This window comes from Pollicipes pollicipes, unplaced genomic scaffold (genome assembly GCF_011947565.3).
Source record: "Pollicipes pollicipes isolate AB1234 unplaced genomic scaffold, Ppol_2.1 Scaffold_7231;HRSCAF=8579_pilon_pilon_pilon, whole genome shotgun sequence".
Classification (NCBI taxonomy): Eukaryota; Metazoa; Arthropoda; class Thecostraca; order Pollicipedomorpha; family Pollicipedidae; genus Pollicipes; species Pollicipes pollicipes.
This window is the reverse complement of record NW_023597034.1, coordinates 39,636,337-39,660,968: the sequence shown is the minus strand read 5'-3', so window position 1 is coordinate 39,660,968 and position 24,632 is coordinate 39,636,337. Positions and strand designations below refer to the sequence as shown.

The window sequence follows — 24,632 nt, the reverse complement described above, 5'->3', positions numbered from 1 at the left end:
CGGAGCACTCTACATCGTGTTGTGGGTTTTTCATATTTGAACGGAAGGCCCTCCCCATCTGTTAACCTGCTCGGGCACGCTCGAATATCCGGGGGTGTTTTGGGTACTTCCTATCTGAATGGAGGGCCCTATGCACTTGTCCAGGACCCCATCTGTTCACCGCTTCGGTCATACTGGATTGTTCCGGGGCCCTATATATTGGGTTTGGTGTTTGAATTTAGGGCCATACACTCCCGCCCGGGCCACCTGATAACCTGCTCGTGTATGCTTCATCTTTCGGGGGCCCTCCGTACTGGGTTTTGGATACTTCTTAATTGAATGGAGGGCCCTACCCTCTTGATGGGGGCTCTTTATGTTAACTTGCTCTGACACACTCGATCATTCGGGCGCCCTCTACATTGGGTCTGGAATACTTCCTATTTGAATGGAGGGTCCTACGCTCTTTTTGAGAACCTTATCTGCTAACCTGCTCGGGCACACTCGATCGTTCGAGGCCCCTCTACATTGGATCCTGGGTACTTCCTATTTGAATGGAGGGCGCTGCGCTCTTGACGGGGGCCCTTAAAGTTATCCTGCTCAGGCGCACTCGATCGTTCAGAGCCCTACATATTGCGTCGTGAGTATATCTGATTTGAATGGATAGTCCTATGTTCATGGCGGGTTGTTATGTTCTTGTCCTATCTATTCAGCTGCTCGGGCCGGTGGCGGATGCAGAGGATGGGGGGGGGGGGGGGGGGGGCACAGGACCATGCCCATTGACCATGCCGAAGGGACCTAAAGGCTCCGAAGGGCCCATAGCCCGCCGAACGGGCCTAGTTTTCTTACAATAGAAACACAAGAAAACTGGATGCATTTGGGCCCACAGACAACCAAGAACAATTGCTTGCAAACGTAAAAGGTACATTAGCAAACAAAGTTTATTTTTGCTGATTGAGAAAGTGTTGCTTGGGAGAAATTTAGGGTCTCAATGCGCTATCTAGAGGCATCATGCTGCTGGTTGCCTGGCCCTATATGTCCACTTGCCGGGTCAATCTGTTCGCTATGGAGCTTTCCACGCTACCCTTGACCTTTTTGCATGTTCTCATAGGGTCCAATAGGGTATTGGGACGCCATCTGATCCTGAGCCTGAGCCTGAGCACTGTCAATCGATCAGGTTGCCCTCCACGGATTCTTCCCATTTAACCGAAAGGCTCTGTTTTTTCCGGGGCCGCATATGCCAGGGTATAATCCTCTGTTGCTCAGGGGCCCTTCATATAAGTCTTGGGTTTCTTGCACTTGCTTGGAGGGCCTTAAGCTGTTGCTAGGGCTTTTATAAATTAAGGCACGGAAACACTCGATGCTCAGGGCCCCCTACTTTGATCGAGGACTCCCTCCCTTTGGTCTCATTTGCGGAGGACTTCTCACTCCTATCGAGATTCGTGTTGTTAACGAGCCCGTGCACCCTTGATCGCACAGAGTCATTAATTTATTGTCTTGGATAATTCCCCTTTGCTTGGAGGGTCCTGTGCTATGGCCGGGTCCTCATTTCTCAGCCTGCCAAGGCACTACCGATCGTTTAGGGGCCCACTACGTTGGTCTTGGGTTCTTTTTGGTCGCACTGAGGACCCTATACTTGATGACGGGAGTCACTTTGTTGGTCCCTGCGGCACCTATGATTGCTCACGCTCCGTCCCTATTGGCCTTAGTACCTTCGCCTCAGAGCAGCAGTCGAATATGCGTCCATGCATTTTCACGCGCGATTGCCGGACGTAACTTCACATGCCACCGACTTTACATGCCACCGGCACACACCGACATGTCTGCCATTTCCATTGGCTGTTGAGTGTGTGACATTTATCATACTAGTGGATCACTTTCTTAAAATATTTTGAATTTTAGGATGTGTTGTGCTCCGTTATAATAAAGGACAAATTCTGCACTAGTCATCAGCCACCAGCTGATTACATCGCCCAGCCCGCTAGCCGTAAATACATAAGCTAGGAACCAAGTCAGAGCTTGGTTTTGATGGTTGTTAACAGCCAACTCGAGTTTATTTTGCCTGTTGTTCCGAAACAATTAGCCTTAAAACCACAGCATTTAACATGATAAAATAAGTAAGTTCCACGTACATGTGTGCGTAGCGCGCCAAGCTTTATTGGGCCGTGCACAAGATCGGTTTCTGTATTTATTAAACCAATGAATAAGTAAATACATATATGCATATGTGCATGCATATATATATATATATATATATATATATATATATATATATATATATATATATACATTATATAGTATTGCATACGACTTGTCTTAATATGAAATGACCAAGATGCAAAGATATTTTTTGGAGGGGACCCCAAACTCCATGGGGCCCTACAATGTTGCGTGTCCCCCTTGACAAAATCCTGGATCCGTCCTTGGCAGGAAGTGGCCTCAGAGGCCGCGTAGGGCCCTCCGAGCAAACGCAAAGAAATCAAGAGCAACGTAGAGGGCTCCTTAACGATCGCGTTATCTTTGCAAGTAGGCATATAGGGCCCGCGGAAACAACATAGGGTCTCTGGATAGCGCAATGCGCCTTAAAACCTCGCAATCACCCCTCTCTCGATAAAGAACAACTTTTGTCCGCTTGTGGGGTTTCGCTGTCTCTTGCGACTGTTCTTGGTTGCCTGGAAGCCCAAAGACGTCCAATTTTGTCGCGTTTTGCATAAAATACTACGTCTCTTCGGCCGGCTATGGGCGCCTCCGGAGCTCATGGGTCTGTTCGGGGCCCAATGGGCAAGGGGCATGACGCCGTGTCTCCCCCCCCCCCCCCCTCTGGATCCGCCCCTGTGGAGGTCTGCATGTGGCGCGCGGTCAAGCAATAGTGATATTTCCCAGATGCGTTCATCATGCCTTTCTCCTCGTAAATGCTTAAGTAGCATTTTTCTGACCGTGAGTAAACGCGAATACTACGTAGTATGATCAGAAGTCAAGGCACTTCCATGGGTTTAATTGGCTGGGACGGAAAACAAAATTTACCTCGTTCACAGGAAGGTGTTATTGAGTGTTCATGGTACTCTGATGGCAACGTCACCCTGAAGACCGATGTGTTACCCTGACAATGAATATTCTAAATGGACTCATGCACACACACACATACGTAATAGTATTTTGAGACCGAAATTCCCGAGCATACGCGTGCTATTTTGATTCCCATAAGAGGCAGTAGGTGATGCGTGACGAGCCTGGTGTTCTTTTTTTTGGCGGATGTACCGTTTGGTACCCGTTACTTTTTGGTAGGAACATGGCATGTACACGGTACCACGATATATTAGTTTCCCTTAGGTACAAGTGACGAAGCTGGCACACTGGCAGGAGGTTCTGCAAACTAATAGCGTTTCAATCCCTCGCTAGATGTCACTGCTGTTACCAAGGGGAAGAAGTCTAGAAGCGGTTCCTAGGATCGTCAAACGGCGTTCTCAAGCTAATTGAGATGGTGGCACAAGTGACTAGGTCGCAACGATTCCTTTACTTTGGAACGCAGCTACTTGAGCGTGACGTAGCTGATTGTGACGTCATAAGTCCCAGCGTTTGGTGAGAGCTATGCCTGTGAAGGATCAGGAAAGGGTTGAAACATCCAGATGACTAGGTATCGCCCAAGGACGGCTCCCCGACTCACAATTGGGGATCAGCATGCACTAGCTTGGGGAAGGTGCCTTAGTCCGTTCGTGGCAATAAGCGCCATTTGCGAACGTAAGCACGTCGTAGAAGTGCGTGAGGTAAGTTGCATGTAGTTCATGTCCTGTCCAAATGGTTCAAGGAAGGGTTCCACATTTTTATGGGGTTTTGAACTGAAATGGCCATCTTGAAGACCTTTCGGCAGTGCTCAAAATCCTCTCCTTCTTAAAGCTTAAGCCCTCTAGTTTCTGGGCTACACGCCCGCGAAAATGGGGAAAGGTATATCGAAGAGTATTTCAAAGTCGGGGAGCCGTCCTGGGGCGATACCTAGTCATCTGGATGTTTCAACCCTTTCCTGATCCTTTGTCCGTCCCGGTGGCTCAGTTGGTTAGAGCGCCTGCATTCCGACCCACCCATCCGTGGCGGGGTGGGTTCGAGTCACTTTAGGGCGCTCGCTATTTGCCCTTGGCAGGTATGGCCTGCGGCCGGTGGCAGCGGTCGTACTAAAGGCCAGTTGACGTCAGAGGGCAGGACGGACCGTGCCGAGCATTGCGGCACGTTAACCTTTCGCCACTAAATTCTGTCGTTGCCTGGAACTGCGCGATCGGATGGTGGGGGTCAGGGCTCACACAACAAGCACTGCTTAACGTGAGCGCTGATCCCAGAAATCCATCCATTCAAAGGATTCGGACCAAATTTAAAAAAGTCCCCTGGCATTTATGACGTCATAATAACGTCATTCAAATCCGGTCATTCCATAAGCCATGCGGTGATGAAGGCCAAGACAATACAGTCGTCAATGCGTTCATATCTGGCGTTCGTGAGCGCGATTTCCAGATATAACGTAACCTGGCCTCAATCAATACCGTGCATGGGACAGTGACGTAACCAAGCCATGACGCATTGCGGTGCGCATTTACTAAACAATTGTGCTGTCTAGAGCAGTCTTTTTCCTGAAAAAGTATACCAATAGCCATAAGTGAGCTGTCGTCATCATATCTGATGATTGCTTCAAGATGTTTAAATGTGAAGCGCTCTTTCAGAGTGATTTATTCCAAATCTATGCGACGGATGACAGTTTTGAGTCTCTCAGCTGACGCACAACAGCTCAGTCTACCTTACAGTGCTATTCCGGCCGCTTACGTGCGCTCGTCTTGGGATGGGTGCGACAAGTCTTTTTTGCATGTCATTGAAACTTTAGTGATCGTTGTAAGTGTGCGTTTAAGGGCCTATGGCTCAACGAGATCAATCTGAATGCGATACGTAATGGTGGAAAAGTGCATGTGTTGTACATACTGCAAAGCGTTTGACGTCTGCTAACCAAGGATTTCAGGGGGGCGCGAACTTTCTTCCAAGATGGCGGGCGGTACATGTCATATCAGCTGCGCGTGGCGCATGCTACATCGTTAACGCAATGTACCGACAATACGTTTTGGTTGACTTGCCGAGAATGATTAAATCGCATGATTACCATGTTTTACTGGCATCATGACAGCGTGCCGACAGTTACGTTACCTTCGTAAATCCATGATGTCCACCTGAGCAACCACAACCGAGGTGGCAACAGTCGTGGAGGAAACACTGACTGATTAAAAGAGCAAACAACTATCATGTCGCAATCATGGCTAATTACGCAATAGCAAAAACAAACGCTTCTGGTCTACATGTCATGCCACATTTAACCTGCTTTCGATGCAGCTCTATGAAAAAAGCACATGGGCACAACTTCCATATCTATGTGATACGGGTTACGCGAGATGGGGCAGGCTTTCTCATTTGAGGGGGTTCATTCAGAGGTCATTCACCAAAAAAGAAAGATGCGCTCTCCAAAAGCTTACCTCTACATATAAAGCTCAAGTTTATATATGTGTGTAATTATAAGAACATCAGTCCTATCCTCTGCAGTTGTAGCAGGAGGGAACGCAAAGTAAAATCTGATACAACCATCTTTACTCTCCTCTACGTGATGGAATCCTTGAAGTTCTTTAAATTTGGAGGGAACATAATAATGTTTGGTTAGTTCTTTCCAATCAGCACTAATAAGACCTATGCTAAATTGTCAGAAAGTCGTGGGGCTCAGCAGATAGGTGCTGCTTTGGAAAACCGTAACTTTAATTTTTACTTCTGCCAAGGTGACTAAGCATCACAATAATCAACAAAATTGCTCCAATGCAGCATAACTATTGTTCATCCCGGTGTTGACGGCGCTCTTATTGAGCCTAAACGGTTAGCATTGCAGATGAATTTGGGAGGAACTGATCTTTGTTTACATATAGCACATTGCTAAATTTAAGTATCAAAGCTCCTGTGTGAGAAAAACAAATGGATGTAATGCATTGGCATTATACTGTTTTCATTTGCCTAGCTTCGGAGACAATTAAAAAAAGAACACACCATGTCCAAAGTGAGGACCCTGCTTCAACGTAATTATATTCAGGAGTCTTCCAGGAGGTATAGTTGCATCCTCACAAATAAAATTTATGATCCACCGTCCCAACTGGCTTCATCCTCAAGTATGAACAGAGATGCAGAGAGCAGAGAACAAGGATGCAATTAAACTTCCCACCTCGTTGCGGCTACCCATTTTATGGGTCTTGACTGCCTGCATCTTGCAAAAATGTGGACCTTATGTTCATACGCCTTCACGCACACGCACATGCACGTACACACACACGCACGCACACATGCACACACACACGCATACGCGCACACACATATATGTATATATACATCTATGTATATAAATACATGTGTATATATATATATATATATATATAATAAATAAATAAAATATATATATATATATATATATATATTATATATATATATATATAACTACCTGTGCTGTTCTTTAAAAAATCAGTCACCCGCTGTCGGATCTTGTTTGAATGTGCCTAAACACCGTCCCGTATTTCGCCCATCTTTCCTCCTCACGAGCGACGGCCTCAAACAGGCAGTCACGTCTGGATTTCTGACCAATGTCCGTCTCAGTTTTCATAGCTCTTAAGGTTCAAAACCTCCAATTCGTATTCAGACGCACATGAATTCAATTTCAGTTTCGCTCTGCATCATAGCACGACAGAGTGAACAAAACCAGCGGCGCACTTTAAAGTTCTGGACGCCAATGATCACGCACTGGTGTGACGTCCTACATCAATCCTGTTTCACGCATCCTCCATGGTGAATGAAAGATCAGTGCCCTTCAACTTCTCTGCCATCCACTTGTCGAACTTCTCACTCATTTCTGGCGTGAAATGATTCTTCCAGTCACCGATTTTTCCCTTTCTTATGAAATCACCCCGATCTACATGGAAGTCGCCCGACGTCTTTCCCTCTTCCTTGTTGACGTAAGGGTTCTTTTTGAAGTTATCAAAATGAAGGTGCTCTGCCAGCTCATCTACTTGCTCACACGAGAGTGACTTGCCCAGAAACTCGGCCACCCTGCGGATTTCTGATTGGAGATCACGTTTCATGTCTTCAAAAAAGATGAAGCAGATGTTGGGGTGGTGGCGCATATTCCATGCTTCTATCATGTGCTCGATGACCGGAGTTGCCACCATGAGGCCCTCCATGAAATACTCCATAAACGCCTGAAACGACAAATCATGATCGCCTTACGTCATAATAGACTTAAAACATTTTAGCTGATACCTAACGGCATCCATTAAGTTTTCCTGTATGCTGATATGTCATATGGTTTTAAACTAGACGTCAGCTTGGCACGCATGCGCTGGAAACACGCATGCTTATATCACATATCATACTGTGTCTCACGCTACATCCTACCTGCATATCCCCGTGGAATTCGTTGTACTTCATGAGTCTGGAATGGTGGTAGAAGGAGACGCAGACGTCCTTGGGATTCCTGGCCACGTACACCACCTTGCAGACGTCCAACACGCGTGGATGAATCATGGACAGAGGCCAGTGCGTCTTGACGAACCGTGGCTGGGCGCAGTGGGAGCTGTCGCTTGGCTGTTGGCAGGCGGCATCTGATCTCCGAGTAGTCTTAAGATCAGGATATTTTTCTCCGTCCGTCAACGCACCAGTCCTGAGAAAATCCCACCTGCGAAAGCAGATCGCGCAGTGTATTACGAGGGCCGCGATTTTTGTGGAGGCAATGTCGGGACTACAATTTGTAGGCGGAGTGATGTCATGTGGCAATTATGTTCAGAGGCTTTGGCTGGCAAATGGATCGTTTGGAAGCCATGTACACCGTGTCTGGTGTAACCTTACCTCTCTGATAGTGTCCTCTTGGCCCCATCGTAATCCAGGTCATTGGCGATGAGCCACACCATCTCTTGGGTCCAGGTTGTTCCACTCTTCGGAGGCGTTACTACCCAGACGTCCCCGGCCTTCCTTGGGTAGTTGTAGAGGTTTTCTATTTCTTTCGGACTGGACGTGGCAGACAGCTTGAAGCCCCAGTGGTTAACTGAAGCCAGTCCATTGGGATAGCCGGCGAAATCTCGCGCGATAGCCTTTTGTGTTTCGCTCTCCAAAGGGATGATCTTGTATGGGAATGCCTTTTTATCTGGGGTGCTCATCCTGCAAAAAAGAACGTTACACACAATTATCATATGTTCTCAGTCAGATTGTGGTTCCAGCGAGTTCATCACTGGTGGGCTAACACTTGACTGTGCTGAAAGCTTATAAATACTCTGCATGCATTTTCAAAAAGTTCGCAGAAATGCAGTGACGCCGTCCAATGTGTGTGCGCCGAACTCAGACGCTACAACAAACAGAAACACCCGGTTTTGTAGCATAGTTCACACACTTATTCACATCGAAACAACGCGTATATCAAACGCCCGGTTTAGTGACAAGTACATCAGTGTCATAAATATCAGCTGGGTCACTGAAGGATGCTCAGCATCCAGCCGCAGTTCTGCCTTGACGTCACAGAACAATGCACAGAAATGTACTGCAGGTGGATGCACAACAGTGCCACATGGCCACAAACTCTTGCCGTGTATTTTTTGCCGGTGATGGCGTCACAGTAAGTTGTATCGCCCGCAGCCAACGCCACTCCTGATTCCCAACGTGTGCCCAAAAAGGTCTGCTGAAGAACGATGCTCGTGGTAAGATTTTCATCCGTCGTAGTGCATCGCTCACGTAGCCGCGCGGTAGGCATGGGCGGGCGATCAGAACGGGAGACGCGCGCCGTCCACCGTGCATGGAGCGGGCCCAGCTACAAGAGGCACAACTGACAAGCTCATTTGGAGGCATGACGCCGGGCCGCGGTGTCGTCTGCCGACCGCTTTGCTGCGGGGAGCCGAGGCCGGCCGCCCAGCGATGGAGAAGCTCTAGGTCAGCTGTTCCAGGCGCAAAGGCTGGGTTGTGCGCATGCGCGATGGAAATGCCCGTTTCATTCCACCACGAGCCAATGAAGTCTGAAAGGGTAGGACTCTGCAGCCTTTTTAGGGTGGGGGACGGTGATGCCTTCAGAGTAACACAACTTTCTGCGCACTGTGTTTTAAATGATGCCAAAGGTGCGTTTGTTATTGTTTGTTACTTAACACGCGCTCGGGTGGAGATGGGGGGAGATTAAATTGAACTCCCCGAGATTTTTTTGAAATGGTTTCCGAACGGGGTTGCGTAGCCGCCCCAAATTTTGCAGAGCTGTATATAATCGAATAGCGTATTGTTTGGTATCAACAAATTAGATTTGCCTTGTAAGGTCGATGACCTACGGCAGGTCAAATCAGACCATGGGTCTAGTGAAGCCAGTTTTTAGGGAATCGTTCAATCTGATGGAGCAACGGTGTTAGACGAAGCCATACATCTCTGAGATGCTTTCTTAAGCAACGCAACAACTGAATGACCAAATCCCATTGACCTAGCGTCAGTTATGAAGGTCAGGCCAAGGTCAAGATCAACCTATTTAACTATTCTGGGGCTTCCTGAATAGGGTAGTTTCTGGTGCTCATTTCGAATTTATTGATAACAGAAACCTTATAAGACATCTTCCATGAACATCCTAAGGTTCAGAACAGGTCACTGACATAAAATGACCGAAGTGAGCATTTCGTTTCATGAACATACCGCCTAGCGTAATTTTTGTCACTAATTCAAATGCAAAACTCAACAGTCCTCTATGATTTTGGTCACAATGACCTTCGAAAGGCCAAACAAGGTCACCGACCTTAAATAGGCATGTGACCTCTTGCTTAGAACAGGTATCTAGGTTCTGGGGACATGCTGAAGACCAACTTGGGATTTGACCTTGTTCAACCTGACTTGACCCGGAGGTCATGACCTAGGAACATCAAACTTTGACGTACGTGGGTTCACGTGCAGGCCAATACACCCTATGAATTTGGTGACTCTAGTCCAATTAGTTATTGAAATCTCAGCGGGGTCATATTGACCGCCCACCCGAGCGAATGTCGTCCAACGGGCCAAACGGGCTCGTGTTAATGCAAGTTCTAAATCGGGTATGTGTTTATCAGTAACAGGCGGCTTGTTAAATTCGCGTAACGCTGGAACGAGGTCCAAGAGATAATGTACAGGTGCAATGAGCACATCTCTCCCCTCCCTGTACGCTGTGTCGTGGTCGCTCTGCTGTGATCGTTCACCGAACCCTTCTGGGACCGCACACCGATGCCGAGAAGCAGGCGGGGCAAGTGAACGTAGCACTGTGCCACGATGCGCTGCTATGGCCAATTGGTGCAGCATAGTACTTCACCGTGTCGGCTGGAGCGGTGCGTTGGCTGAAGATGCAAGATCTCAACGTCCGCTCGTGCTGTTCCATCACCAGCACACTTCATGGCCGAGGTTCTCTCTTCGGCGATACCGTCATACAGGTGTCGCCACATGTACCTCTCTTCAGCGCCACCGTAGTACAGACACCACGTTGTACACCACCATGCGTAGTGTAGCCAGCTTAAGAGATCATGAAAATCCCTCTTCGCGACCGCAGCGCAAATTTGAAAACCCCATCCTTAGTGTGTTTTGGGCACGCTTTGGCTTGCGTACAGCCTCAGTTTATTGATGTCTACGCTCCCATGTACTCACCCGAGGTCGTCCGGACAAAACGCGTAATAGCTCTCGATCTGGTCTTCACTGATGGGTGAGCTTGCGATGGGAAGAAGCACTGCACCGCCGGCGGTGCCCACCTCTTATTGCGCAGCGCTGTTCCTCGGCTGCGGGACCAGCGACCGAGGCCATGAGCGGGCCTGCGTGATTTCTCGCGTCCCGTGTGACTCAGAGGCGGCGATTGTCCTGCCTCACGACTCCCGTACTCTGCCACACCTCCATCCTCTTTTATAAGTTGCTACCCTGAAAACAACCGACCTTCAGTGTGCTCAGAGACACCGGCCATGCGATGATACGGCGATGTCCGGTGATAAGACGGTCAATGGTGGTACGCGTGGCGCCCCCATGTCGTTGCGCCTGAGCGCGCCCCTACGGTCAGCTGGCGAGCCAGCAGCAGCCAATGGCATCTCTTGCTGCTGGGGGATCGGCCGGCCGGCCCGGGCGCCTGCGCGGACCGGCCCGGCTCACAGACTCTCGCCCAGAGACGCCAGTGAGTGGGTGCACGCTGGCGATCCGCGAGGGGGGGGGGGATGCGGGAGCCGGGCTGGGTGTCTTGCGCGCATTCGCTTATCTCAATGCCGTACATATGACGTAGTCATTTGGTGATTCCATCGCTTCATTATGTCGCCCATAACGTCGACGGTAGTCGGCGGCCGAACGGAACGGCGGTGGTCAAACGCAAGTCGGAACGCAACGAGCGGCTTGCTCTGACTGCTCTTTTATGTGAACGCTCATGTCAAGGCTTCATGTGAACTAATGCTTTTTCAGCAATCCACGTTGATGCTGTTAACTTGATGCTGATAGAGGGAGAAAACGAAAACGTAAGATGTAGCAGACAAATTTGTGTAATAAAACACTCGACCCGTTTTTCCCTGACTATCGCCGTCCACGCTTCGCGCTAGGTCAGATCATGCCACTGTTGTAAAGAGGTGGAACGCTCAGGTCAGGTCACTAGCAACGAACAGGGCAAGGACGACTTGGTAACGGATGAAGTGATTGTTCCGTGTGTGTCACTGAGGTTTTACGACGCACCGAGCTGCTGAGACTATATGGCGCCGCCTGCCTCTCACCCTGGCGGGAAGGGTGGGCACCGCGGGGAATCGAACCCTGCACCTCTGGTTGCCCAGACGCGCAGTGGTTAACATACGCATTAACCGTTTCACTACCGCCCCCCCCCCCCCCGGGCAATTGTTCAAACTACGGTCCCCGTCTGGTGTGTTAGCTACTCTACGTTCCGGCCAGTCTACTCTTCGACCGTCTTCAGTGCTATGGAGTCCTGAAAACGACTAGATACTTGGAAGTTAAAAACAAGATATTCCAAGAACTGCGTGTCCAGACAGATGCCTGTTCGAGTGGGACTTGAAAGGCGTCTTCTCGGAATTTTAGCATTTTTAACTGGATATGTACATGCGTATGTATAATATACATACACGATATAATATATATATATATATATATATATATATATATATACATATCTATGCATGTATATATATATATATATGTATATGTATATATATATATATATATATATATATATATATATATATATATATATATGTATATATATATATATATATATATATATATATATATATATATATATATATATACACACACAACTACCTGTCCTGCTACTAAAATAACAGTGTCAGCTTTTGTCAGAGCTTGTTGGAATATGCCTAGACAACGCACTATCTTTTGTCCATCTCTCATCCCCACGAGCGACAGCCTAAAACAGACAGTCACCTCCTAAGTTCTCCGAGTCATAGCTCCATCTGGTATCTTGACCCGTTGCTGTCGGTCCTGCAGGAATGAGTTTAGCATACCCGGAGCGAAGTCCCATTACAAGCATGTCCTTGTAACCGTTGTGTGATCAATGAGGTAAAATTCCTTCTTAAAATTATACATTTCCACAGAAAATAATTGGTCTGTTTCGTCTAACTTCGTCATGAAGTAATGCAACAACCTAATAGATAATGTGAAGTTCAGGCACCATTCATATTTCCGTGCTGGTGCGTCTCTATGCTTGGTTTTATATCCGCCAGCATTTGTGAAACAATAATTCTTTCCAAAACCTCGCTAAAAGGCGGTGTGAGGCTTAGCGGTCACAGATCTCTGTTAACTTGGGCGATGTTTTCTTTGGCACAGGGGTGATTGTCGCTCTCTTCCACACCGATGGCACGCATCCTTCATGCAATAACCGGTTAAAGATATGAGAGTGGTACGACCAGTCCTACAGAAAATTTATTTCGTAGCTGCACTGGAAGTTGTCCAGTTGGCACACCCATATTTTCCTTCAGCTGCGATAGATGTAAGGAAACTTGCTACGGCTGTATCTCAACCGGAATATGCTAACACTAGCTAACGAGCAAAGTGACTGACAGGCGCATGAAGACGATACTTTCGTCCAGGGGCGCAGGCAGCGGGCACAGAAGGCACATGCCCCACCCCTTTTGTCCTGAGGAGCTTTCCCAGCTCCTCTGGACCGAAGATTCTGGGCCTGATTAAATGGTCCTGATTTAAAGGTCCCGAAGAGCTGGTCGGACGTGGTAATGGGAGTCCCAGACAGCCCTGCCGGTCGGGACCTCAAATACTAGTCAGAGGACCCTTTGCGCCGATTGGGGGCCCCCTGAGTCAATGAAGGTAACTATGTTGGTCAGGCACCATCAGTACCGAAAAGTCGGCTCCATGTCGGTGTGGGCCTGAGGGCCCATTTCCAAAAAGCAGGGACAAAGCTGGGGTCTGCGATTTGCATTGGTCGGGGCCCTTGAGTCAATGAGGGGCCCACAGTGCCTAACAGGGGTCCTGGGGCCCAAGTCAGTCAGGCGCAGTATTCAAGGAGCCCGAACAGGAACCCGATGGGTCTTTCGAGACCGACGATCAAGGGCCCGATGGGGAGACACTGAATCCCAGCCCGCAGAGCCATGATCTCAGCCCGTAGGGCTATGACCTGAAATGTCAGTCAGAACGCCCCCTACATTGATTGAAAACCCCAGGGACAATACAGGCCGCTATTTCCGCCAGACCTCTCACACCGAACAGTCGTCTCTGTGTTGGCCTCAGCTCCGTAGGCCAATTTCCCAAGAAGGGACGAGACCGGGGCGCACGATTTGCACTGGTCGCGGTCCCTGCAATAATAAGGGGCTCTGTTACAGTTAGGAGCTCACATCGTCTAACAGCTGTTTTGTGTTAACGAGGGGTCCCGAGTCGGCCAGAGGAACATTTGCTGAATGGGGACAAAAACTTAACCGAAATACCACAGGGCTGCTTGGGTTGGTCGGGGTGCTGTGTAGCTTTGAGCTCTATCTCTTGACATGGATCTTGTGAGGATCTGGTGTCAAACAGCTGCTCTTCGATAAGAGGTTGACAAATTCGGAACGTGACGGATAATTTTTATCACGCAAGTTGTTACGTGCATTTGCGAGGAACATTATGCGTATGGATAAGACAGTACTGTTAGCCCTAGTCCTCGTAGAATAATCAGGAAAAAAGTGAAGACAGGTATATTGATATTTTGGGTACATACCTGTATTGAGACGAAATGTGTTTCGGTACCTTCATATTCTTGTATTTGTTTTGATAACGCATATAGTCGACATATGGGTGCATCTATTTCTCCCTTCTCCTACTTATGCTACAATAAATAATGTTAAGCGTACTGTTTTATTGATAATTCATATCACGCCGATTGTGGTGCGTTAAAACTAAAAAAACATTGCAGGCAGATTTTCGGTCTTTGACCGTCGTCGAGTCAATTGATTTTGATTAGATGATGGCCAGCGCTCTTGAGATAGGCCGAACACCTCAGTCTGAGCGTGTTCGACCACTCAAGGCGGCTCCGAAGGTTCGTCGTTCGTGAGGCTCCCCTTGCCAAAAGCAGCCTCAGATCATAGGCGTTTCGGCTCTGTGTATTTACCGGAGCTTCCTGAATAAGATGACAAAATTTATGCATTTGTTTACGCCCCACATTGGCTGATCGCACTCAGCTGTCACCCCAGTGAGCTAGCGGGCCCTGCTCCGTCAGGCTGAACTTGTAGCTGGATGTAGTGCGGCCCTGTGCTTGATATCTGTCACACGCAGTCAGACACGGCCTCGCCTGAGTAGTCAGCTACCCGATAACGTGGCCCGGCCCCATTATTTATCTTGGCCTGTCGGCTCCAGAGGCGGCGACCGTCTTCTCTCACGACTTCAGCACCATGCCGCACGTTCATTCTCTGCGCCTGAACTTGCCCTTGCGACCCCGCTCGCCTGCCCTCTTTTCACGGATCTAACACACTGCACCATCACAGCGTGCGCGTGTCGGCAGGGGCTGGAGGTACAGGGGCGAACTCAGGATCACAAGGTGGGAACGCAACGTTTTCGGGCCCCTAGAGTTAGAAGCCCCTTCAAAACATCCTCGCATTCGCCATTAAATTTCAAGATTCACAAGTCACTTTTTTATGCGGAAATTCATCTTGTGCGAAGCCCTAAAAAAACAAGACGTGCATGAAGCTTGTCATACACGAACATGAAACTTATTCATTTTATCGAGATCATGGCGAATTCTGTCATTTTAAGGCTAAGTTTTTAGGCAAAATGTCATACCTGTCTAAAGAAAGCTGATAAATACCTTTGAAATCAAGCTCGAACTTGATCCTTGGCTCATTTGCAGCTTGCCAGCTGGCCGATGTAATCAGCTGATAGGTGATGACTAGTGTAGGTTTCGCTTTGTTATGAAGGAGTACAAAACATCCTTGCATTTAAAATGCATTAAGAACGTGACGCACAAGTCTAACTAGTGGCATGAATAAAAAACAGAAATAACACATACGACGTCGGCGGAACGTAAAATCCTGTTCGAAACTTGCGCTTAAAAATTCATCGCCACATATTCGAAAATTGCTCTAAGGCTAAGATACCGAGGCCAGTAGAGACGGAACCTGAGCGATCATGGATGCCGCGGCAGGTAAAAAAGGCTTTCGTCAAGTATGGGGTCCTGAGAGAAGGCGAGAAGAACCTAAGCCCAACGTGGTGGACCACTGAACGATCGGGAGTGCCTTGGCAGGCTGACTTGTAGGACACCGGCCAGAGCCAGGGCTTTCTAAGCAAAGGGAAATTGCCCAACACCAGCGTACGTGAATTAATGCCCCTGTACGATCAAGAGTGCCCGGGCAGGTTAACAGAGAAGGTCCCGATGGGAGTGAAGGGTCATCCGCGAACGAAATCAAAGAGAAAGGGCTCCAGATCAATGTAGAGCGTCCCTGAGCATCGAGTGGCTCGGTGCCTTACCTGATATGGGCCCCAGCAACAACACAAGGCCTTCCAAGCAAGTGGAAAGAACCAGAGGTTTCTATGAAAGGCCCTCAAGCAACTGAGTGTACCCCGGCATATTTGACCGCGGCAAAAGCGCACTGAAAATATCGGGCGAATGGGAAGAATCTGTGGAGGCTCCCTGATCGATCAAGAATGCCCAGACATGTTAACAGGCGGTGCCCCAACAGCGGCGTAGGGCCTTACGAGAAAATGCGAAGACATCAAGGGCCACGCGGAAGGCTTCTTAACGATCGGATTGACCCGGCAAGTGGACATAGAGGGCTCTGGCAACAGCGTAACGCCTCTGGACATCGTGATAAGCCTTAAAATGTCCCCAATCACCACCCTCTCAATTAACGAAGAGTGAACTGCTTTTGGGCCCTTGACTTCCGCTTGCGACTGTTCTTGGTCGTCTGGAGGCGCGAAGACGTCTAGCATTGTTATGTTTTGTGTTATAAAATTGCACCCGTTCGATCGGTCATGGGCGCCTACGGAGCCTATGATGGGTCCATCGGGACACAAGGGGCGGGGAATGGTTCCGTGCCCCCCTCCCCCCCTCCCTATTTCCAGGTCCGCCACTGGCACAGGCAACTAATGGATGGGGTGTCAACAACAGCATAGAGTTGTCCCTTCAAATAAGACATACTTAAGACACCAAATGGAGAATCCCCAAACGATCAAGTGGATTTGAGCAGGATAACAGATAAGCCCCCCATTTAGAGCGTAGGGCCCTTCATTCAAATAATGATAAATACCCAAGACCTAACGTAGAGGGGTCCCCGAACGATCAAATTTGACCGAGTAGGTTAACAGATGCATCCCGGCAACACGCAGACACTCAGGACACGTAGGGTCCTAGAAAAAAAAACGACAGGTTAACACCGGGGGCCCCTGGTTTGCCCTTTCGGGCGAATGAAAAAAATCCGTACAAGGCCGTGATTGACAAAAGCATCCCGGCACGCTAGCAGGAAGCAGGAGCGGATCCAGGGGGAGGGGGCACGGGGCCATGAGCCCCCCTTGGACCCGAAGGGACGCATTGGCTCCGAGGAGGCCCATCGCTGGCCGAACTGGTGGTGTTTTTTTAAACAAAATGCAACAAAACCGGTTATCTTGGACTTCCAGGCGACCAGAACAGTCGTAAGCGAAAGCGAAGGGTCTATGAGAAGTCCCAAAAATCATTCATTGATTGAAAAGCTGTGAACTGGAAATATTAAGCCCCATTACACTACCTAGGGGTCCCATACTGTTTCCGGGGACCTATATGCCCACTTGCAGGATCACTTTGATAGTTAAGGAGCATTCCACGATGCCCTTCATTCCTTGCATTGGCTCGAAGGGCCCTGCGCTGCTGCTGGGGCCCTTCCTGTTAGCGTGCCTGGGCACTCTTGCCAATCACGGGCCCTTCCATGGACTCTTTCCATTGGCCAAAAGGCTCTGTCAGCTACAGCCGGGGCCCATATCTTAACCTACGGGCTATTATCAGTTGCTCAGGGGCCCTTTATGTGGGTCTAGGTTAAGCTACCGACACACTTGAGATATACTCATGGGCCCTCCACATTGGTCTAGGGCGTTTCGAGTTTTCTGTTTCTCGCTTAGGGCCCTACACTCTTGTCGGGGGACCGGTCTGATGGCCCGCTTGGGCACGCTCAGTCGTTGGTGGACGCTCCGCACTGGGTCTTGGGTACTTCTTTTTTAAATGGGGGAGGGGGGGGGGGCTACGCCCTTGTGGGGAGGCCTGTCTGATAACCTGCTCGGGCACATTCGGTCGTTCAGGAGCCCTTTACATTGGGCCTTGGGCACGTGCTGGGGCGCTGTGCACTTGTCGGGGGCCCTCTCTGTTCGTCCCCTCGGCCACACTGGATTGCTAGGGAGGGGGGGGGGGGACTGCACATTGGCTCTTGGTGTTTGAATTTAGGGTCTTCTGCTGCTATCGGGGTCATCTAATAACCTGTTCGGGTACACTACATTTTTCGGGAGCCCCCGCACCGCGTTTTGGGCACTTCTCCTTTTAATGGAGGGCTTTACACTTCTGTCGGGGCCCCTTCTGATAGGATGCTCGGGCCCATTCGATCGTGAGGGACCTCTACATCTGGTTTTGATTACTTTCTTTTTAATAGAGGGCCCTCCGCTCTTTTCGGCCGCCCTATCTGTTAACTTACTCCGGCGCACTCGACTATTCGGAGCCCTCTACGTGTTGTGGGTATTTCATATTTGAACGGAAGGCCCTCCCCATCTGTTAACCTGCTCGGGCACACTCGGATATCCGGGGGCCCTCCACATTGTGTCTTGGGTACTTCCTATCTGAATGGAGGGCCCTAAGCACTTGTCCTGGACCTACTATGTTCACCGCTTCGGTCATACTGGACTGTTTCAGGGCCCTATATATTGGGTTTGGGGTTTAAAATTAGGGCCATACACTCCTGTCCGGGCCAACTGATAATCTGCTCGTGTATGCTCCATCTTTCGGGGGCCCTCCGTACTGGGTTTTGGATACTTCTAATTGAATGGAGGGCCCTGCGCTCTTGATGGAGGCTCTTTATGTTAACTTGCTCTGACACACTCACTCATTCGGGGCCCTTCTACATTGGGTCCTGGGTACTTCCTATTTGAATGGAGGGCGCTACGCTCTTGACGGGGGCCCTTTATGTTATCCTGCTCAGGCGCACTCGATCGTTCAGAGCCCTACACATTGCATCGTGAGTATATCTGATTTGAATGGATAGTCCTATGTTCTTAGCGGGCCCTATCTATTCAGCTGCTCGGGCCGGTGGCGGGTGTAGAGGGTGGGGGGTGGGGGTGGGGGTGGGGGGGGGGGGGAGGGAGGGGGGCACAGGACCACGCCCATGGACCATGCCGAGGGGACCTAAAAACTCCGAAGGGCCCATAGCCTGCCGGACGGGCCCAGTTTTCTTACAACAGAAACACAAGAAAACTGGATGCCTTTGGGCCCACAGACGACCAAGAACCATTGTTAGCAAAACGCAAATGGTACGTAAGCAAACAAAGTTCATTTTTCGTTGATTGAGAAAGTGTTGCTTGGGAGAAAGTTAGGTTCTCATTGCGCCATCTAGAGGCATTACGTTGCTGGTTTGAGGCATCACGGTTGCCGGGTCAATATGATCACTAAGGAGCTTTCCACGCTGCCCTTGACCTTTTTTGATTTTCTCATAGGGCCAATAGGCTACTGGGGCGCCATCTGATCCTGAGCCTGAGCCTGGGCACTGTCAATCGATCAGGTTGTCCTCCACGGATTCTTCCCATTTGCCCCGAAAGGCTCTATTTTTTTCCGGGGGCCGCATATGCCAGGGGTATAATGCTCTGTTGCTCAGGGGCCCTTCATATAAGTCTTGGGTTTTTTCCACTTGCTTGGAGGGCCTTGAGCTCGTGCCAGGGCTCTTGTAAAGTAAGGCACGGAGACACTCGATGCTCAGGGCCCCCTACTTCGATCGAGGACTCCCTCCCTTGGTCTCATTTGCGGAGGACTTTTCACTCCTATCGAGATTCGTGTTGCTAACCAGCCCGTGCACCCTTGATCGCACAGAGTCATTAATTTATTGTCTTTGATAATTCCCCTTTGCTTGGAGGGTCCTGTGCTACGGCCGGGTCCCTATTTCTCAACCTGCCCAGGTACTACCGGTCGTTTAGGGGCCCACCACGTTGGTCTTGGGTTCTTTTTGATAACACTGAGGACCCTATACTTGTTGACGGGAGCCCCTTTGTTGGCCTCCTGCGGCACCTATGATTGCTCAGGCTCCGTCCCTATTGGCCTCAGTACCTTCGCCTCAGAGCAGCAGTCGAATACGCGTCCACGTATTTTTACGCGCGATTGCCGGACGTAACTTTACATGCCGCCGACGTCGTGTGTGCCATTTCCATTGGCTGTTGAGTGTGTGACATTTATCATGCTAGTGCATCACGTTCTTAACATATTTTGAATGCTAGGATGTGATGTACTCCGTTATAATAAAGGACAAATCCTGCATTAGTCATCAGCCACCAGCTGATTACCTGGCCCAGCCCGCTAGCCGAAAAATACATAAGCTAGGAACCAAGTCAATGCTTGGTTTTGATGGTTGTTAACAGCCAACTCGAGTTTATTTTGCCCGTTGTTCCGGAACAATTAGCCTTAAAATCACAGCATTTAACATGATAAAATGAGTAAGCTCCACATGCATGCACGCGTAGCGCGCCAAGCTTTATAGGGCTGTGCACAACAAGACCGGTTTCTGTATTTATTAAATAAATGAATAAGTAAATACATATATGTTTATGTACACACCACACATATAAATAAATAAATATATATATATATATATATATATATAGTATTGCATACGACTTGTCTAAAAATGAAATGACCAAAATGCAAATATATTTTTTGGAGGGGACCCCCAATCTCCATGGGGCCCTACAATGTTGTGTGTCCTCCTTGACAAAAACCTGGATCCGTCCTTGGCAGGAAAGGGGCCTCAGAAGCCGCGTAGGGCCCTCCGAGCAAACGCAAAAGAAATCAAGAGCAACGTAGAGGGCTTCTTAACCATCGCGTTGTCTTTGCAAGTAGGCATATAGGGCCCGCGGAAACAATATAGGGTCTCTGGATAGCGCAATGCGCCTTAAAACCTCCCAATCACCCCTCTCTCGATAAAGAACAACTTTTGTCCGCTTGTGGGGTTTCGCTGTCTCTTGCGACTGTTCTTGGTTGCCTGGAAGCCCAAAGACGTCCAATTCTGTCGCGTTTTGCATAAATACTACGTCTCTTCGGCCGGCTAATGGGCGCCTCCGGAGCTCATGGGTCTGTTCGGGACCCAATGGGCAAGGGGCATGACCCCGTGTCTCCCCCCCCCCCCCTCTGGATCCGCCCCCGTGGAGGTCTGCATGTGGCGCGCGGCCAAGCAATAGTGATATTTCCCAGATGCGTTCATCATGCCTTTCTCCTCGTAAATGCTAAAGTAGCATTTTTCTGACAGTCAGTAAACGCGAATACTACGTAGTATGATCAGAAGTCAAGGCACTTCCATGGGGTTTAATTGGCTGGGACGGAAAACAAAATTTACCTCGTTCACAGGAAGGTGTTATTGAGTGTTCATGGTACTCTGATGGCAACGTCACCCTGAAGACCGATGTGTTACCCTGACAATGAATATTCTAAATGGACTCATGCACACACACACATACGTGATAGCATTTTGAGACCGAAATTCCCGAGCATACGCGTGCTATTTTGATTCCCATAAGAGGCAGTAGGTGATGCGTGACGGGCCTGGTGTTTTTTTTTGGCGGATGTAACGTTTGGTACCCGTTACTTTTTGGTAGGAACATGGCATGTACACGGTACCACGATATATTAGTTTCCCTTAGGCACAAGTGACGAAGCTGGCACACTGGCAGGAGGTTCTGCAAACTAATAGCGTTTCAATCCCTCGCTAGATGTCACTGCTGTTACCAAGGGGAAGAAGTCTAGAAGCGGTTCCTAGGATCGTCAAACGGCGTTCTCAAGCTAATTGAGATGGTGGCACAAGTGACTAGGTCGCAACGATTCCCTTACTTTGGAACGCAGCTACTTGAGCGTGACGTAGCTGATTGTGACGTCATAAGTCCCAGCGTTTGGTGAGAGCTATGCCTGTGAAGGATCAGGAAAGGGTTGAAACATCCAGATGACTAGGTATCGCCCAAGGACGGCTCCCCGACTCACAATTGGGGGATCAGCATGCACTAGCTTGGGAAAGGTGCCTTAGTCCGTTCGTGGCAATAAACGCCATTTGTGAACGTAAGCACGTCGTAGAAGTGCGTGAGGTAAGTTGCATGTAGTTCATGTCCTGTCCAAGTAGTTCAAGGAAGGGTTCCACATTTTTATGGGGTTTTGAACTGAAATAGCCATCTTGAAGACCTTTCGGCAGTGCTCAAAATCCTCTCCTTCTTAAAGCTTAAACCCTCTAGTTTCTGGGCTACACGCCCGCGAAAATGGGGAAAGGTATATCGGAGAGTATTTCAAAGTCGGGGAGCCGTCCTTGGGCGATACCTAGTCATCTGGATGTTTCAACCCTTTCCTGATCCTTTGTCCGTCCCGTGGCTCAGTTGGTTAGAGCGCTTGCATTCCGACCCACCCATCCGTGGCAGGATGGGTTCGAGTCGCTTTAGGGGGCTCGCTATTTGCCCTTGGCAGGCATGGCCTGCGGCCGGTGGCAGCGGTCGCGCTAAAGATCAGTTGACGTCAGAGGGCAGGACGGACCGCGCCGAGCATCGCGGCACGTTAAGCTTTCGCCACCAAGTTCTGCCGTTGCCTGGAATTGCGCGATCGGAGGGTAGGGGTCAGGGCTCACACAACAAGCACTGCTTAGCGTGAGCGCTGATCCCAGAAATCCATCCATTCAAAGGATTCGGACCAAATTTAAAAAAGTCCCCTGGCATTTATGACGTCATAATAACGTCATTCAAATCCGGTCATTCCATAAGCCATGCGGTGATGAAGGCCAAGAAAATACAGTCGTCAATGCGTTCATATCTGGCGTTCGTGAGCGCGATTTCCAGATATAACCGCCGTCCATTGGCCTCAATCAATGTCGTGCGTGGGACGATGACGTAACCAAGCCATGACACATTGCGGTGCGCATTTACTAAACAATTGTGCTGTCTGAGCAGTCTTTTTTCCTTAAAAAGTATACCAATAGCCATAAGTGAGCTTTCGTCATCATATCCAATGATTGCTTCATGATGTTCAAATATGAAGCAATCTTTCAGAGTGATTTATTCTAAATCTATGTGACGCATGACAGTTTTGAGTCTCTCAGCTGACGCACAATAGCTCAGTCTACCTTACAGTGCTATTCCGGCCGCTTACGTGCGCTCGTCTTGGGATGGGTGCGACAAGTCTTTTTTTGCATGTCATTGAAAACTATAGTAATCGCTGTAAGTGTGCGTTTAAGGGCCTATGGCTCAACGAGACCGATCTGAATGCGATACGTAAATGATGGATAAGTACATGTGTTGTACATACTGCAAAACGTGTGACGTCTGCTAACCAAGGATTTCAGGGTGGCGCGAACTTCTTTCCAAGATGGCGGGCGGTACATATCATATCAGCTGCGCATGGGACATGCTATATCGTTTAAAGCAATGTACCGACAATACGCTTTTGGCTGACTTACCGAGAATAGTTAAATCGCATGATTACCATGTTTTACTGGCATCATGACAGCGTGCCGACAGCTACGTTACCTTTGTAAATCCAAGATGTCCACCTGAGCAACCACAACCGAGGTGGCAACAGTCGTGGAGGAAACACTGACTGATTAAAAGAGCAGAAAATTATCATGTCGCAATCATGACTAATTACGCAATAGTAAAAACAAACGCTTCTGGTCTACATGTCATGACACATTTAACCTGCTTTCGATGCAGCTCTATGAAAAAAGCACATGGGCACAACTTCCATATCTATGTGATTCAGGTTACACGAGATGGGGCAGGCTTTCTCATTTGAGGGGGTTGGTTCAGAGGTCATTCGCCAAAAAAAAGATTGCGCTCTCCAAAAGCTTACCTCTACGTATAAAGCTCAAGTTTATATATGTGTGTAATTAAAAGAACATCAGTCCTATCCTCTGCAGTTGCAGCAGGAGGGAACACAAAGTAAAATCTGATACAACCCTCTTTATCTCCTCTACGTGATGGAACCATTGAAGTTCTTTAATTTTGGAGGGAACATAATAATGTTTGGTTAGTTCTTTCCAATCAGCACTAATAAGACCTATACTAAATTGTCAGAAAGTTGTGGGGCCCAGCACATGGGTGCTGCGTTGGAAACCGTAGCTTTAATTTTTACTTCTGCCAAGGTGGCTAAGCATCACAATAATCAACATAGTTGCTCCAATACAGCATAACTATTGTTCATCCTGGTGTTGGCGGCACTCTTATTGAGCCTAAACGGTTGGCATTGCAGCTGAATTTGGGAGAAACTGATCTTTGTTGACATAAAGCACATTATCAAATTTTCGTGTCAAAGCTTCTGTGTGAGAAAAACAAATGGATGTAATGCATTGGAATTATACGGTTTCTGTTTGCCTAGCTTCGGAGACAATTAAAAAAGAACACACCGTGTCCAAAGTGAGGACCCTGCTTCAACGTAATTATGTTCAGCAGTCTTCCAGGAGGTACAGTTGCATCCTCACAAATAAAATTTATGATCCACCGTTCCAACTGGCTTCGTCTTGAAGTATGAATAGAGATGCGGAGAGCAGAGAACAAAGATACAATTAAACATCCCACCTTGTTGCGGCTACCCTTTTTATGGGTCTTGACTGTCTGCATCTTGCAAAAATGTGGGCCTTATGCTCATACGCCTTCACGCACACGCACATGCACGTACACACACACGCACGCACACATGCACACACACACGCATACGCGCACACACATATATGTATATATACATCTATGTATATAAATACATGTGTATATATATTATATATACAAATAAAATAATAAATAAATAATATATATATATAATATATATATATATATATATAATATATATATAACTACCTGTGCTGTTCTTTAAAAATCAGTCACCCGCTGTCGGATCTTGTTTGAATGTGCCTAAAACCGTCCCGTATTTCGCCCATCTTCCTCCTCACGAGCGACGGCCTCAAACAGGCAGTCACGTCTGG

General features: G+C 48.5%; 1 protein-coding gene across 1 annotated transcript; it reads right to left on the bottom strand.

The window, feature by feature from the left end:
* Positions 1-6,497: 6,497 nt before the first annotated feature.
* Positions 6,498-10,797, bottom strand: LOC119110435 (sulfotransferase 1C4). Its single transcript, XM_037234267.1, has 4 exons — positions 10,654-10,797; positions 7,876-8,184; positions 7,426-7,705; positions 6,498-7,229 (listed from the first exon to the last, which is right to left on the bottom strand). Exons 2-4 carry the CDS (start codon positions 8,181-8,183, stop codon positions 6,804-6,806), a joined length of 1,014 nt encoding a protein of 337 aa, XP_037090162.1. The 5' UTR covers position 8,184; positions 10,654-10,797; the 3' UTR covers positions 6,498-6,803.
* Between the last annotated feature and the right edge of the window lie 13,835 nt (positions 10,798-24,632).